General features: G+C 37.4%; 1 protein-coding gene across 1 annotated transcript in view; it reads right to left on the bottom strand.

Moving 5' to 3' along the window:
* Positions 1-1,025: 1,025 nt before the first annotated feature.
* TMEM135 (transmembrane protein 135) overlaps positions 1,026-15,956 on the bottom strand; it is a 159,897-nt gene continuing 144,966 nt past the window's right edge. The window contains exons 10-15 of the mRNA XM_038152078.1: positions 12,054-12,221; positions 9,362-9,425; positions 8,583-8,659; positions 6,904-7,002; positions 4,950-5,017; positions 1,026-3,427 (exon numbers count right to left, since the gene is read on the bottom strand). Coding sequence (XP_038008006.1) covers positions 3,295-3,427; positions 4,950-5,017; positions 6,904-7,002; positions 8,583-8,659; positions 9,362-9,425; positions 12,054-12,221 — 609 coding nt within the window. The 3' untranslated portion in view covers positions 1,026-3,294. The remainder of the gene's footprint in view (positions 3,428-4,949; positions 5,018-6,903; positions 7,003-8,582; positions 8,660-9,361; positions 9,426-12,053; positions 12,222-15,956) is intronic.

Genomic DNA, 15,956 nt, shown 5'->3' with positions numbered 1-15,956 from the left:
AGCACTGGCCTCTCAGTCACATGCAGCCCGACCGTCCAGCCACGTGGCAGGCAGAGCTCAGGGTGCGCAGCTCTTCCCTGCCCGCGCCTCAGGATGTGTGGTTTGCTCTGTTTGAAAAAGAAACAGTAACATCAACTCATGTTGCCTCATTACCGATGGAAGTGCAGAGCTGAAGTTGCCAGCTGAACAGCTTCAGTTCTGGAGCTGACATTACCTCTTCACTGATATTACCTCTTCACCTCTTCATTAAGACTTTATTTTGCAACAAATTTAAATGCTCGGTCACATTCCCGGCGTTCCTTCACCACCAAGAATCATTTCCAGGGCTAATGTCCGCAAACTGAAGGAGAGTCCACTTGGATTAGATATAAGAAAGAAGCTTTTTACAAGGAGGGTAGTGAGGTGTAGTTATGATATTTTATGAAAATACTTTTCTTAGGATTTTCTTTTCTTGAGAAGTTGAGGGGTTTTAAGAATAAAATATAAATAATAATTATTTGTTATTGTAGAATAGGTGTATTGTTGATTGGTTTATGTTAAGTGTTTTTATTTAATAATTAATTAAAGATGTAGTTAGTTTAGATTTTTTAGTTAGCTATAAGATTTTGTTATTTATTTTATTTTTGTTTTGGTTTTTGATAGGTTTTTTTTTATTCTTTTAGTGTAGTTTTAGTTTAGCATTTTTAATATAATATATATCATAATATAATAAACCAACATTCTGAAACATGGAGTCAAAATTCCACGTCTCTTCCCTTGTCCTGCGTACCCAGCAAAACCACAGTGAGGCACTGGCACAGGTTGCCCAGAGAGATGGTGGTTGCCCCATCCCTGGAAACATGCAAGGCCAGGTTGGATGGGGCTCTGAGCAACCTGGTCTAGAGAAAGGTGTCCCTGCCCATGGCAGGGAGCTTTGGAACTAGATGGCCTTTAAAAGGTCCCTGCCAACACAAACCACTGTATGATCATATGACTTAATTTCACTTACAACTCCAGAGAGCTTACTAACAACATGGCGAAAAAAGTAACTTTTTAAAGCAGCAACTGTTTATTATTGGGAAGAACATTAGGACTTTATTTTTTTTCTCTCTTACATATATTCAATTTGAATAAAAATAATTTAAAAACTTTCAATTTCTCTTTATATTACATGAAAATAACTTGAAACAACTGTGAATTTTGGAAGCAAGAAACATAAACAAAACTGTTATTTAGCTGCTGAGATGTAGTTCTTGGATTTTTTTCCTCAAAAAACCCCCTCAAACAGAGAAACAATCACAATTGTCATTCCAGTGGAGAAACTTAATCCATCTATAAAATATCTTTAAGTTTGAGAATGGTATATCATTACACTAGAAAGTATTCATAATATAATGTGTGAGTTCTAATATACTACCTAAAATATATAACTTCTCCGACTTTACAAGGCCAAATACTTTAGACCATATTCCAGTGGAAAAACACTACAAATCTCTTACAATCCTTTCAAAGTTCTTGTTCAATTAACTTTTATTTCCTTTTGAGGAATTCTAATATAATTCCAAGCAACAAAATATTGCATACAAACTAGCTTGCAGAATATTCGCACTAAATTGGACAACCACTGTTTAAAAGGATGAAGCACCTTTAGTAACAGTGACAAAACATCACTGTTAGTGTAGCTGATGAAGAAGCAGATTTTGTGCACAAATCTGTAAAATTATCATGACAATCAATTTGATAAAAATGACTGTATATTCAATATTAAGAAATTCAGCTAATTGGAATTAAAATATGCTTATGGCTGGGGTAGGATTACAGTGTTACAAGACAAGGAGTCTACTAATTAGTCTGGTTCATATTATCTGATAAAGACTTCCAATAAAACACTGATTTCTTCTTTTTTTTTTTGTTTTTAAAATACATGCAACCTACTGCAATTTCCCTGGCTTATATCGCTTCTTTTCAGTTTTTTTCAGTTAAATGTGAATATAGTTCATCTTCTCATTAACTTCTAGGGTAATGAACACCATCCAGCACCACCTGAATGGGTTACAATTAAAAAAAACTCAAAAAAGCAAAGAAAAAAAAAGCAATTAGTATGTCAAGGTTTCACTTTGGAACACAAATCTGCAGAAATATATACAGTAAAAATGAGATGGACTTTGTGTAGGTAGTTATTTGCATTGAGTACCATATGAAATTTACTGTAACTGTGCCAGTCGTGAGTCTGATAGCCTGGTGGAAAACCACTCTTCACCAATTACAAGGAAAAAAGACTATTAATCTGATTGTCAAAACTGTTCTCTGCAACAAACTAACTTCAGGGGGCAGTTCTCTTCCAAAGAAATGCTTGAAATGCTGGCTGGTGCTGCAGCCCAACAAACAACCCAATGCCATCTAAGGCAACAATGTCAAACACTTTGAAAAATAAACATTTTGGTTCAGTATATTTTAGCTGGGGAAGGGGGGAGGTGGGTGAGTGTTTTACTTTGTTTTGTTTTGTTCTTGGCTTTTTTATTTTTGTAACTGCTGTTTCCAGCACCATCTCAGAGGCTGGAAAGTTTCATTCCTTCCTCTGCCAGTTGTGTCCTTTTCCACTTGGCAGATGCTGACCACCACACCCGCCGCTCCTCGGCACATAGCAGCCACCGGAACCGCCTTCTTGTTTTCCTTGCCTGTTATCTGTGTCATCAGAGGAATTTACAGCCCTGGAATGTGATTTCTGAATCAATATGTGTTTTCTTTTCCGAAGGAATGCCTTATTTTGCAACCACAGCTGTGTAAAAATATCCTAATTTTAACTAATGAGGGGCTGGTGGCTCTTTTGAGACAAATCAGTGACGCAATTTGAAAAACCAAGGAGGCACTTTCACCAGATTGCAATATTTTTAAAATCAGATAAAATTTTGGACCTAAACTATGCCAATTATCTTCGTTTCTAAATTAAGAATTACTTTTAGTTTTACCAAGAAATATTCTACTGGTATGAACTATGGAATTTTTGAAATTATGAAGCATATTTATGTTTTACTTCTCTAAATATATTACTTATTTGTTTAATTCATTCAGGATTCTACCATACTGTCAACCAACTACAGCAATCCAGAAATGTTTTCTGCTTATGGAAGGGGCTTAATCACTAAGCCACACCTCCCTGCAAAGCTTCAGTATTTCTGATTGGTAAAAAGCTTTTCTCATTGAAGTAATACTGAAGTGGAGCCCTAGACCTCCTCCATATATATGACTGTCAAGTTAATTAACTTTTCAGGACAAAATGCTGATCACATTCAATGACGAGCTACACTGTCATGTTCAAGACAGCTCCAGGGGTAGCTCTGGTGGCACAACTGTGTATCTTGGGTCAAGTTTAGGTGTGAAATCCTTGAAGTTCTTAGATGCTTCAGTACCAAACACATCTAAAACTTTCCTGTTCATGAGAGCAAACCTGAAAAAGAAAGGACAAGAAAGCATGAATGCATGACTCAGGTACTTATGAAAAAGTAAAATTATTTCATGTCATGAAAGTTTACCAAAATCTCTGACATATAGACTTCAACCTGCACTGTTCAGATATTGAAAGTTTTTCACCTCGGGCAATAAAGATTTTTTTAAAAATTGCATTTGAATAACGTGGCTAGTAGTGTTTGTGTTAGTGTACTTCAAAAATGTAACTTATGAAAAAGGGGAAGGGTCTCCTACATTTAATTCCACAAAAAAAGGTCAAACCAAAATATACTACTGTTCTCACTCCAGCAGAGCAAACAGTGGCCCTGCCTGCCCAAGTCTGGATGCCAATTTTATGGGTGTTACAACCTATTTCCATTTTGTTGTTCTTCACAACTATAGAATAAAAAGTGTAGGAAATGTCAAAAAAATTGCCTTTATGGAGACAGTGTCAAAATTACTGTTAGAGAGATTTGCTTCAGATAAAATAAATGAGCAGAACAGAATTTCTATTCCTTCCTCTCCTTCAATTAAGGCAAGCTTAGGATTAGGACAAAATGAAAAAATGCAGCCAAAATTGGACATCTGCACTGACATCATTCCCTGTATCATGTTTGTATGGCCTCAGAGGTTGCCTGAGGACTGCCTCCAGGCATCCCAAGGAAAGCTTCCCACTAAATCTTGCCACATATTCAATCATCTCATGTGTACTGTGCCATGGGGAGTGTAGGTTCAACATGCTCCAGGGACTGGCCTCTGATTTCACTTCTATTTTTACAGTCCAGAGAGCTCATTGTCACAAGAAACATTACCTTTTAAAACCCCATTCATAAACTGATCAAGATTTGGATGCCTTGTTCTTGCCACACACTGCACCAGTATAACACTGTACACTTCACTAAACTGTATTTGTGTAAGTCAGTTACAGCAAGATCTATTTTTAAAAGAAAGATTTTAGATTCCTGCAGCAAATAGGAAAAACATCCAGTATGATATTACAGTGTATATATATGATTATGATCAGTGAAAATTTTTCATTAGCTTTCCAAGAAAAAAAAAACCTTTCCCAACTGAAAGTTATAAAAAAAGTACTGAAACTTTCAAGTATTCTTAGAAGATACTCTGACATTTCCAGTAATGCTTTTAAACCCATAGTAATACCATGTTGTCAATCACTGTACATACTGATTTCTTCAACACGTACAGTTGTTTACTGGATTCTTCATGTTCCAATGGAACTTGAAAGCATCCCACCCTCCAAGTGAACTAAAAAGGCTTCAAGTAAAACACTCATCTGCTAAATAGTCTTCACTAGAGCAGTCTGCTCCTGTCATTACACTAAACCCAGCCATGTCACTTCAGCAGCAAAGAACTTCAAGAGTACTGGAAACTGTTTGAAAAGCAAAATAAATCCACAGGAAATTAGCCCTTATGTACTTCTAGCACTCTGCTGTTGGCAGTGAATGACACAGAAAGCCGAGTGGCAGGTTTAGACAAGACAGAACACACCTCTGAGTACATACCTGCCCTTTGTTAGTCGTAAAAGAAATTTCCAGTATGAAGGTCTCAGGTTCTGAACTTCCATGACGGCCTGCAAGGAGAGGATTCTGTCAGAGCCAGCTGACGGTGTCAGGCAAAAGCTTCATCTGCTACATTAGGTTGCCAAAATCAGCAAAAGGATTGTTATGGAACTCATTTTTACTGCTCTCTGCTGAATTCAATGCTTGTATGATCACCACCAGCACAGACTGATATTCCCAGAATACAATATTTTACCAGTGGTGACAATTAACTTACATCTCATTGCAGAGAAAGCAACAACAATCATTATTCCCACATACGTGACTTTGGACTGGTGCCAAATTTACCTCCTACTTAATCCCCTATCCATTCAGCATTTTGTGATCCACCATTTCTTGTAGCATATTTATATTTCACGCTACATTATCTCAAATAACGTCATATATCCAAAATCCATGTCTTCTCTCCATTCCATTACTTCTCTGGGTCACTTAGAAATATAGAGAGTAACAAACATCTCAGTGTTGATCATTTTTATAATTTCTCCTTCCTTCTTTCTGCTAAACTTAGCAATTTGTTTCTAGTCTTAGATTTGTTTTCCAGCTAGTTATTAAGTAACCGAAAACCCCTTCTTTTCTCATATGAACTTTTTGTCTGTTCTTTGTGTCTCACACAATTGTCCCTGTCAAGAGTATTTTGGAGACCTTCACACACATCCCAAGCACTAAAATATCAATTCACTTTGATACTAGACTTAGAGCTATTCCCAAGTACATGGGAAGACTGAGGAGGAGGAGCATCTCCTAAATGTCCTGTTAAGCACAAGACTGCTGAAGATTGCTTTAGGGTCATTTTATATTCTCTTTATTGGGGGGCACAAAAAATATAAATAGTTATGGAGTTCCAGAGAATATGCAGTTCATGCAGGGATGTTTCAGCAGAAAGTCTAGAAATGGTGAGATGTAGTAGAATAGTAGAGCTATTTGGGTAGCACTGAAAAGTTGATTTTCTAGCTGATGCAGACAATAAAAGGACTGAGGTTAAAGGCATGTAGCTAACTTGAGAAGTACAAAGAATGGTACTACTGCTTGTGTCAAATGTAACACTTCAGGGTTTTTACTATTTGTTGCAGATTTTTTCAATTAGGCAATATCAATTTAAGTCAGTGGAAACTTTCAGTTGATTCAAGAAAAATAAAGTATTGTATTGAAGGAACGCGTGGGTTTCGGGCTGTAAATCCCCCCGGCTAGCTTGGGATTTAAGCCCGCACGGATCCTACATGGACGAAGTAAAGGACGAGAAGCGCTCTTTCTCCACGTGGTTCTGATGTCCTGTTTATTAGCTGGAAGGGGACATCTGCATTGTAGGGTTTCCAGGTGGAGAAGAGAGAGCGAAGCCCAACTCAAGGGACATTTATACCCGCAGAATGGGAGGCGGGGGCGGAAGGCCACACCAGTGGGGAGGGGCAAAGGGAGGGGCTTCAAGGGACAAGACCACAGGTACAAGACCTCAGGTGTATCTGAGGGATACGCCATCTGAGAAAAGGGGGGGAAACATTTGTATAACATAACACCCAGTGCAGAATCCGAATAACAATCTAGTGCATCACAACATTGTATTATACTGTTTGCCTACTTGAAAAAACTGTCCTTTCACATTCTCATGGAAGTTCATACATTAATGTTCATCTTCTGGCTGAGTGCATTTTAAGATTCTTTCCAAAGAATTCAATGCTTTGTATAATGTATTCAGCTATAAGCACAGGAGAAACTGAGTCTAGAAATGACCTTCCACCAGTGACACTCAAAACCAGGATGCAGGAGCCCCAGGATGCAGGAGCACGATGCTGTGAATCACAATCTCACCGTCTTTTCTAAAGAACTATCTCCCTGTGCTCCTCTTTTCATTCAACATTTGATGTAAAGAACTTAATGCTCTGTTAGAGAACATACTTACTGCCTGAAAGCATATCGATGTAGAAATGGCATAGATGATGCTGTCTGCATGAGGAAAATAGGGAACCTTCCCTGCTTCAATGCCTTTGAAGTATATAGTCTATAAAAAATAAACAAAAAATGTTGAAAGCAACAAAATCAAAGTATCGTTTTACTTTTTTGTTTTACCTTTTAAAAAAAACACAGCAACTTTACATTTTTTTATATGCCCAAAAATGTGATGCTGATTAAAATAGATTATAGATGTTGCACAAGATCAATCTAATAAGAGGCTATTAATGCACAGAACAGGACTAGCAACAGCTTGGGTGTTACAGAACCTAAAGATAAAAAGGAGAAAGTTTGCTCTGTTAAATTCTTCATTTTTAAAAAGCAAAGAACAATGCAATAACTATTCCAACAAAGTGAATATTCACTCTTCTTAAACAGCTTGAAATCACATACTTTACTTTCTGAGAAAACATGTACAGTTTATTTTCCTGAGCACAGCCTGACCTTGCAAAGCAGCACACGCCTCTTTGGTCAGTTACCCTTGGCTTGCGTAAGATGATAAAAGTAGTAAAAAAAAAAAAAGAAAGAACACACAGCCCTTTTCTTATTTTACCGTAGCCAAGATGTCTCAAAGTCCAGAGAAAAGCATCAGCAATACAAGATAATACTGGTTTTTTACAACAGGAGTTCTAAAAGTCATTATGGATAACTCAGATTTGCCTTTATATGACCAATATGTGAACTTCAGAGCTTGGTCCAGGATAACCAGGAGGAGGAACAGAGAGTATCTTATGTTTTATTTTATGTGTAACCAAAAAAAAAAAAAGTTCCTTCTTTTTATGTTCTTTAAAATTAATTCTGCTCTGGCAATGGAGGTGGATAAATATCACTAGAGAACAAGGCCTTCAAGTTCTGCAGGAGAAATATGTGACTCGGGTATGAAGCATAGTGAGAGAACCTTATCAACTCATTCCAGTGGTGGCGTTGGGGAATTAACCATGTCTAGGTCTCAATTTTCTGGAAAAATCACAGTAGGAAATCAAATGCTGGTTAGAAAAGTATAATCAACATACCCAAACTCTGTAACTAATTTTTTTCCTGGGCTCCTAATTTTAAGAAGTTCAGAGAAATAATTCAAGCCTGAAGAATAGAAATTAGAACAAAGTTCATTCCAAAGCTGGGAATTCCATCAGCTGTAGTACAGTGACAAACAACTTCAGCTATAGACCAAAACCTAAGCTATTTTGAGTTATCTTAGACTGTTGAATGCCAAAATTAGGGAACAAAGGCAGGAAGTTAAGCTGTAGCTTTTGGCAATAAATCTGCAATTAATGACTAGGTCTGATTTATGTTTCTGGCAGAATAGACATTCTTGGAACTTTCTGATTTAAAAAAATCTACAAAATCTCAAAGCAAAGGGTTGTCAGGAGATTAAAAAAATTCATGAAGAATATATATGAAGACCAGTGGATAAAGGACATTTAAAATTAATCAAAGAAAATAAAGTAAGAAAGACATGAGATCACATGGCAGCACTGCCTCTTGGCACACATGTACTGAAACACCATCACCATACAGCTTTGTATTTTACTGGAATTGCCTGATAAAACCCCTGACGTTCATTTTCTTTTCTTCTGCCTTGAAAAAATAGATGAAATTAAGACCTCCTTTAGGAGGATAATAACTTACCTCTACTAATTTAGACACGAGATACATAGAGATAGTTGTACTTTTGTAAAACATCATAGAAATTCCTGCCAGACACCCTGTAACAATTAGAAAAGCATTATTAAGGTTGTGATTTGCATTGTTAAGGTCACTGTTGTGTGTTAGCCCAAAAAACACTGCACAGGACTATTTATTTCTGCTACTACAGACAGCACAGTTCAGTGATGCTCTTTTGCTGCCCATCCAAATACTTGTTTGTATCACTAAAAAGAGAAAGTCTCAAAAGCTGAAACAAATCTGTACTTCAGTGCTCAGGAGCACATTATCAAATTTCTCTGTTTTTTGTGGGATGAGAGATCTCTGCAGTTCCAACATGTGACAGATGCACATGAGGGAAGGGCCTCACCACCACACAAATTTCATGGTAGAAGCATCTTTCTTTGGACCCAGTGGAGCTCAATGTGTATTCTGTCACATATGGACGAGTGAGCACTTTCATCTCACATGTCTACAGCTCCAAATTAAAGGACAACTTTATATTTATGCACACTGTAATATACTGTCCTTGGAGCTGACCATAAACTCCGCATTTGACTGAATTTGCCTTACGATTTTAATTGCAACTCTTTCCTTGACACTACTTGAGACATCACTGTCACTTTGACATAACATTGATGTACACAGGAATAGGAACAAAGTCCTATTTTCATCACAGAAGTCATAAAATGGAATGGGAGAACAGACAAGAGGAACACTTGCAGAGTCGCAACACACAGAACACAAACTTTCCATGGACTCACCAGCTACAAGTGCATGAAGCTCATCGTCTAGGTTTCGGACCCAGCGCAGGAAGCAACTTGTACCCTGTAGGTGAACAGGATGTAGGCTTAGACCTACTTATTTCTCATAACACACAGACTGCAGGTAATCTTATAAACTAGTAATATAACACACAGTATGAATTGAGAATGTACTGTGATAGCACCCATAATCACAGAATCATAAAATCATAAAATCACAAAATCATAAAACCCAAAAAACCCTTCCTTTGGGTTGGAAGGGACCTTAAATATCATCTCATTCCATCTCCCCTGCCATGAGCAGGGACACTTTCCACTACACCAGGTTGCTCAGAACCCCATCCCGCCTGGCCTTGAACACTTCCAGGGATAATGCATTCTTCTACTTGGTAAGGTTGTAACAATAAAAGGCAATTTAATTGATAAGTGAGGAGGCAAACTTTCCCACTGTAAGAGTCTTGTAAGGGAAATGTAAAATCACATTGTAATTTTTTAAGAGCTGTAGAAACTTTCATCATTGAGATACGTTATGTCTGATCAGGTAATCTTTACTACATCAAGAAACACTAAATTACATCAACAAAAAACACAAGAAATCAACAAAATTAAAGAACAAGCTTTCTAAAAGCACTGGTGATACCAAAGTCTAGAGAGTTGGACATAGTACCCATAACATTTCAGTGTCTTAAATTTTCAATTTACTGCTGCCATTTCTTTCAAAATCGGAGAGCAGATTAATCTAATTTGAATTCCAATCTACTACCAAAGCTAATCTTGAATTCTATATGTCATCCTCATTTGCTGTACCTGCTAGACTCTTTCCCATGATAAAGGTTTTTTTCAACTACATACCAAACCTCCAGAGATTTTTTTCATGCATCCAATAAATTCTGGAACTAGGAAAACACATTAATTTAAAAAAGCAGAACTGTATATCCCTTGGATCCAAAATGCACCAAGCATTAATTTTTATTTTTTTTTTACCATGGCCCAATTTTTTTGAGTGACTAGAATCTCTGCTGCCCTGCATGCCTATTTAGATTGGAAAAAATATATAATGCAACCCAAATTTGTCTAAGTTATGAAATGCAAACAATAACATATAGTAGATCATGGAATTAGAGGATCATTTAGCCTGGAAAGGGCATTTAAGATCAAGTCCAACTATTAACTAGCATCCACCACTAAACCACATCCCCAAGTGCCACATCCTTTTGAACACTTCCTGGACATCCTGTTGCAGTGCCTGACAAGCCTTTAAGTGAAGAAAGATTTCCTACTATCGAATCTCAACCTCCCCTGGGCAACTTGAGACCAATTCCTCTTGTCCTGTCCCTTGCTACTTGTGAGACGGGACTAACCTACACCTGGCTGCACCCTTCTTCCAGGCAGTTGTAGACAGTGATAAGGTCATCCCTGAGCCTCCTTTTCTCCAGGCTAAACCCCCAGCTCCCTCGGCCACTCTTCATCAGACTTGTGCTCCAGACCCTTTCCCAGTTCTGTTGCCCTTCTCTGGACACGCTCCAGCCCTTCAATATCCTTCTTGTACTGAGGGGCCCAGAAATGAACACAGGACTCAAGGTGGGGCCTCACCAGTGCTGAGTACATACTTAAAAAGTAGTAAATAAAGCTCAGAATATGTCGCCCTCACTTTATGAATATCCACTGGGCTGAACTGCATATCTCAATTGAAGCTATAAAACATATCAAAATCATTTTAGCTTATGCAATTTATATTCTTTTCTTCTCTAAAGGCTTTTTTCTTAAAGTTAAGAAAAAATTTAATTTTCAAGCAAACTCTGAACAGCTCATTTTCACTTTGCTATCAAAAATTCTAGACTCTGTAAACTACAAATTATTGTCTCTGAATGTAATTACCAATCAAGTGAAGTGCTGTTTTACTTACATTTAAGACCTCCTTTTTTTATTTTTCAGTAAATAACATTTACCCTGAATAACACAGCATGATCTTGAATTTGCAGAGCAAATAAAGTGGCAGTTGAAAAATGCCATGTGATTAAGAATAAAAAAGTGCAAAAGACGCTTCAGCACTGCACTCTGCTGAAGTGCTATTCTGCATTAGGGCAGGTGCTTTGCCACATTCTCTTTTGGCATAAATAAACATAATTTGATTAATTCCAAGAAGGCTGTATGAATGCATATCAGTTCACAATCTGTCATCTTACAATGGGGTAGAAAGGACAGACTTCCAAGCAGTAAGTGCAATGTCTCCTCAGCTACATGCTGTATGTTCTGCAGTCTCCTGCTATTCAGTGTCAAGTAAGAATTCCAGATATGTGAACCAACAAAATCTGCACATGGCTTCTCTGTGGCAACACAGACACTACTGCAGGCCCTTCTTGTGCCTGCATGAAAATGCTTTTGTGTAGCAGCAAATCCCTCTGAAATATGAATTCACTTTCTCTGAAGTGCTCTCTATCTCCCAGTCTTGAAAACAAGCTGCAAAATCCATCAGGTTTATTTAGAAATTACAGAAAAAAACCACACAGAATGGAAGAAAAGCTTTCTATTTACAATTTTGATTACTGCAATAGTATAGAATTTGTCAGTAGCATGCTGTAGGAAACAGCACCAGTACTATTAAGCAGCTTTACTTTTTAGCTCTTTGTGATATTCTGAAAAGTAAAATAAAAAACAGAGCATTTGTAATCGCTGTATGCTATAAACTTACTTTGTATATACTGACAAAAGATCCCAGAAAAGCTCCAAGCTGGAAATTTTCCTTGTTGTAGAAGAGGGAAAGTAGCCGTGATGGTTGTGTAAGCAGATGCCGGAAGGTGGAAGGAATCCGAAGGCAACACTGGATCAGGTAACCAATGCTAAACATCCTAATGAAGCCCTAGAGAAAGGAAATAGAGATCTTGTGGTAAGAAACCACAAATTCTGGAAAAAGAAAAGCAAAAGCTTCTACAGAAGGTTTTATTTTTGACATCAAATAGTTTATAACCCACTCTGAAGGTAATATGTAAAACACATAAATGTATCCTATCCCCACCTTCCAACTCAAGAGTTTTCTTTTCCCCAGTTACCCTGTAAAATAGCAAAAGCAGTAAAATCATAGACAATTGACTCTTCTTTAATTTCTATGAATTTCTGAAAGGTCTCAAGAGAGACCTTTCTATTCTACTCCAAAATTCTGTCCTTTGAAATAATCCTGATTACTTCATTTCTAGGTTACTGACCAGCTTTTAACCACAAATGGGTTTATAGAGGAAAGCAATGCAGTGGAAAAAAAATGAACACTTCTGTACTCAAATGTCTCAAGAAAACAGTAAGGAGGAAAAAGTCCACCAAAAATAAATTTCAGAAAGTGTGAGAATTAGAAATTAACCCTGGTGGCTTGGCACATGCTCACGGACTTTTCCTTGGCCAAACATGTGGTTATGGGATGCCTGCAGCAAGGGAAAGGGAGAAACTGGAAGGGACTTCATGTGCAGAGCTACTGAGAAAGGATAAAATGGGTGCCAAATAATTTACTTACTATTCCACCTTGGATAGGGATCTGGTTTGTTTTTTTTTTTAACATGACATAAAACCACATTCACTTTTTTTTCCAAATTATTCTCCCCAGTTTCTTCTAACTTCCTCCAATGCTTCCTACCATTATTCTTACCCTAAGGTGAACCATTTTTAATAATTCTGAATAAATTTTACCCAGTTTTTGTCTGGAAGATTCTTTATGTGAAAACTATTTCTGCACTCACCTGCAAATAAGGCAGGCACCTTATTCAATTACAGGGACACAATTCCAGTGACAAGGAAATCTGGCAGAGGGTTTGACTGAGCAACCTTTCAGACTCAGAAGCTCAAACCATTTTTGCCTCCTAAAGAACTTTATAACGCATCATAAAGGTCATAAAATTTTATTGTTGTTAAACATCCAGTAATAAACTCTTCCTGAAGCAATTACTCTTCCTGCTACTCAAGAAGTGGTTTATGAGAATCAAGTGGAAGAAAATTAGTCATCCAATGATACAACAGCATTTTTTTGATTGAAAAAATTCCATTCCTTCATGCCATTATAAAAAAAAAAAAAAAAAGAAAATGTCCAAAACCCAGCAGTGATGAACAAAGCCCAAAACAAGAAACAACAGAATGGTTGTGTTTGATGTTTTTACCAATCAAAGGTGACTTCAGTGGGGTGAAGAAACATCTAAATTACAACTGGTTAAACACTCACACACATCCCTGATTTTATTCCTATTAGTAGCCAGATTAGAAGTGCTAAACCACAGGACTGAGGTTTAGTGTTGATGTGCGTAAAATACCAAGTATTGTGCAAAATCTCTCGATTGAGCTCATTACTTCAGGTGAAATCATATCACACCTACAGGTGTTTTTTCACAGTCATAGGAAGCATTATATCTTACAATCCATGTACAGTATTGTAACTTTTATCTTCCATAAAAAGACATCCAATAAGAATGGATGTAGTACACAGCAGAGCATATGCAGGGCACTGTAATAAATACAAGTGATCAAAGAAAACTCTGCTAAGAGCCATTTTTCCACAGAGATTTTGAGCTGGAGCTCAGATCAGCCAGAAGTAGTAGCACAGTGTAATGACATATCTCCAGAATTTGTTGAATAAACCTTTTTTTTCTGCTTTTAAGAAACAAATTTCTTAATACATTCAAAATACTTGCTATAACTCAAATTCAGAAAAGCACATGTGCACATAAACAGAGTTCAGAAACACAGTCAACCTGTTGCAATATTTTAGGAATTAGTTAAGATAGTTAAAATCAATTAATTAAGATATTTAATATTTATTCTGGGTATGTAGTAGCCCACATTCCTTCAAGAGACAGAACTTTGAGACTACAATCACAGAAAATAATCTCAGAGAAATCATGGATACCCTATTCCTGAAACTGCTCAAGGTCAGGTTGGATGGGGCTTGGAGTAACCTGGTGTAGTGGAAGGTGTCCCTGCCTACGGCAGGGGGGCTGGAACAAGATGGTCTTTAAGGTCCCTTTCAACTCAAACCATTGTATGATCCTACGACCTTCTTTGAGGTCACCCTAGTCACCAGTAAATTTGGAGACTTATCTGGTCCTGTCTGCAGCACCAGCAGAAGAAACAGACAACTGGACTTCTACTGCTGGCTAATGGCTCCTCACTGTAAACAAGCAGAATCCTAAAGAGGAAAAATATTGTTCCACTGCTTCTGTCACGGCTCTTTTCAGACATTGACAAGAACAAAGCATTTAAAGTCTTTAAAGTTTGAAGGGAAGTCAATGAACTCAGGTGGTATGGCACTACTGAATGTTACATCACGTAAAAGCCATGATGCTGTCAATGAGCTAATGTGCATTTGAATGTGAAGCAGGAGAAGAAGAGCATGCAAATGGCAGTTAAAGCATAGATGTATGAATGAGAAGAAAACTTGTTCAAGGGTAAGGGAAAACAGCACTGAGGGGAATTTTTGGCAATAAGCAGCTCATCACATCGTTATCAGATTTGAAAGCTCCATTACAGAAAAAGATTTGTAAAAACATGCTCAAATCATGTCAGCTGACAGTTGTTACTGATCAACTCCAGGAACAGTCATAGAACTGAACTTTAAGAATTTTGGATTTTTAAAAATATAAATACATAATTTTTTTTCACTCATGTTTTAATTTAAATAAAAAGTCAAAGAACAGACATGAAATTAGAGGATCTGACTGCCACTTAGGCAGTATCCTCCTCACTAGATTATTGTAGTCAAGAATAATTAACACCAAAATACTACAGAGGACAGGTCCAAGAATGAAATATATTTCAAATGCACAACTGTCTTCTCTAAAGAGAGAATAGCCTTATAAAAATTTATTTTTAAAATTTACTTTTTGTCAGGTCAAGTCTTTATTCAGCTTTATTATCAGTTAGGTTTTTTCCTTCCCTCATTCCATTTAAGGATATATAAAACAAAACAAAATTATGCTAAATCAGTGAGTGAAAAGGATGTGTATTCCTGAATATCCACCTTCCTCCCCATCCTCAGGTTCCTTTAACATTTCAAAAAGTTATTTTGGAAAGTAATACACATTAAAAGCATCTGAAGATACTCAAATACGTTTCTGCTGCTCCATATATAAAACCAGGTCAACTGTTAAGGGACTGGGATCTCCCAGAGCCTTACCAACTCCCAAAACAGGCATAGCAGATGGTACCACCTGTGCCAACCCAGTGCCAGCTACTACAAATTTCTGCACAGTAAGTCTCTGAAAAAAAATGCACTGATCACATTAATAATGGAGGATGAATTATACCACCAGAGATAAACAGCTCTTCCTGGGCGTAGCAACTGTGACCAATCTCTCATTACCCTGAGCCCTTAAAATAAATAACTGTAGGAGTGCACTCAGTGCCCAGCAGTGACGTTCCAGAGCTGTGCAGCTGCACGGGAACCAGGGCTGCCTGCCACAGCAGCACATTCCAGGTGCTTTATTTAGGGGGGAGTCACAAGTGGGCTCAGCCGTGAAGTGCATCACATAGTTAAACAAGTTCCTTGCTTGCTAGGCCATTTTTTCCCACACATTTTATGTTACTCATTCACTACAGCTAATCTGAAAGAGCAGAGAACTTT

The sequence above is a fragment of the Motacilla alba genome, chromosome 1 (assembly GCF_015832195.1).
Source record: "Motacilla alba alba isolate MOTALB_02 chromosome 1, Motacilla_alba_V1.0_pri, whole genome shotgun sequence".
In the NCBI taxonomy this organism is placed as follows: domain Eukaryota; kingdom Metazoa; phylum Chordata; class Aves; order Passeriformes; family Motacillidae; genus Motacilla; species Motacilla alba.
This window is presented reverse-complemented; position numbering and strand designations above follow the sequence as displayed.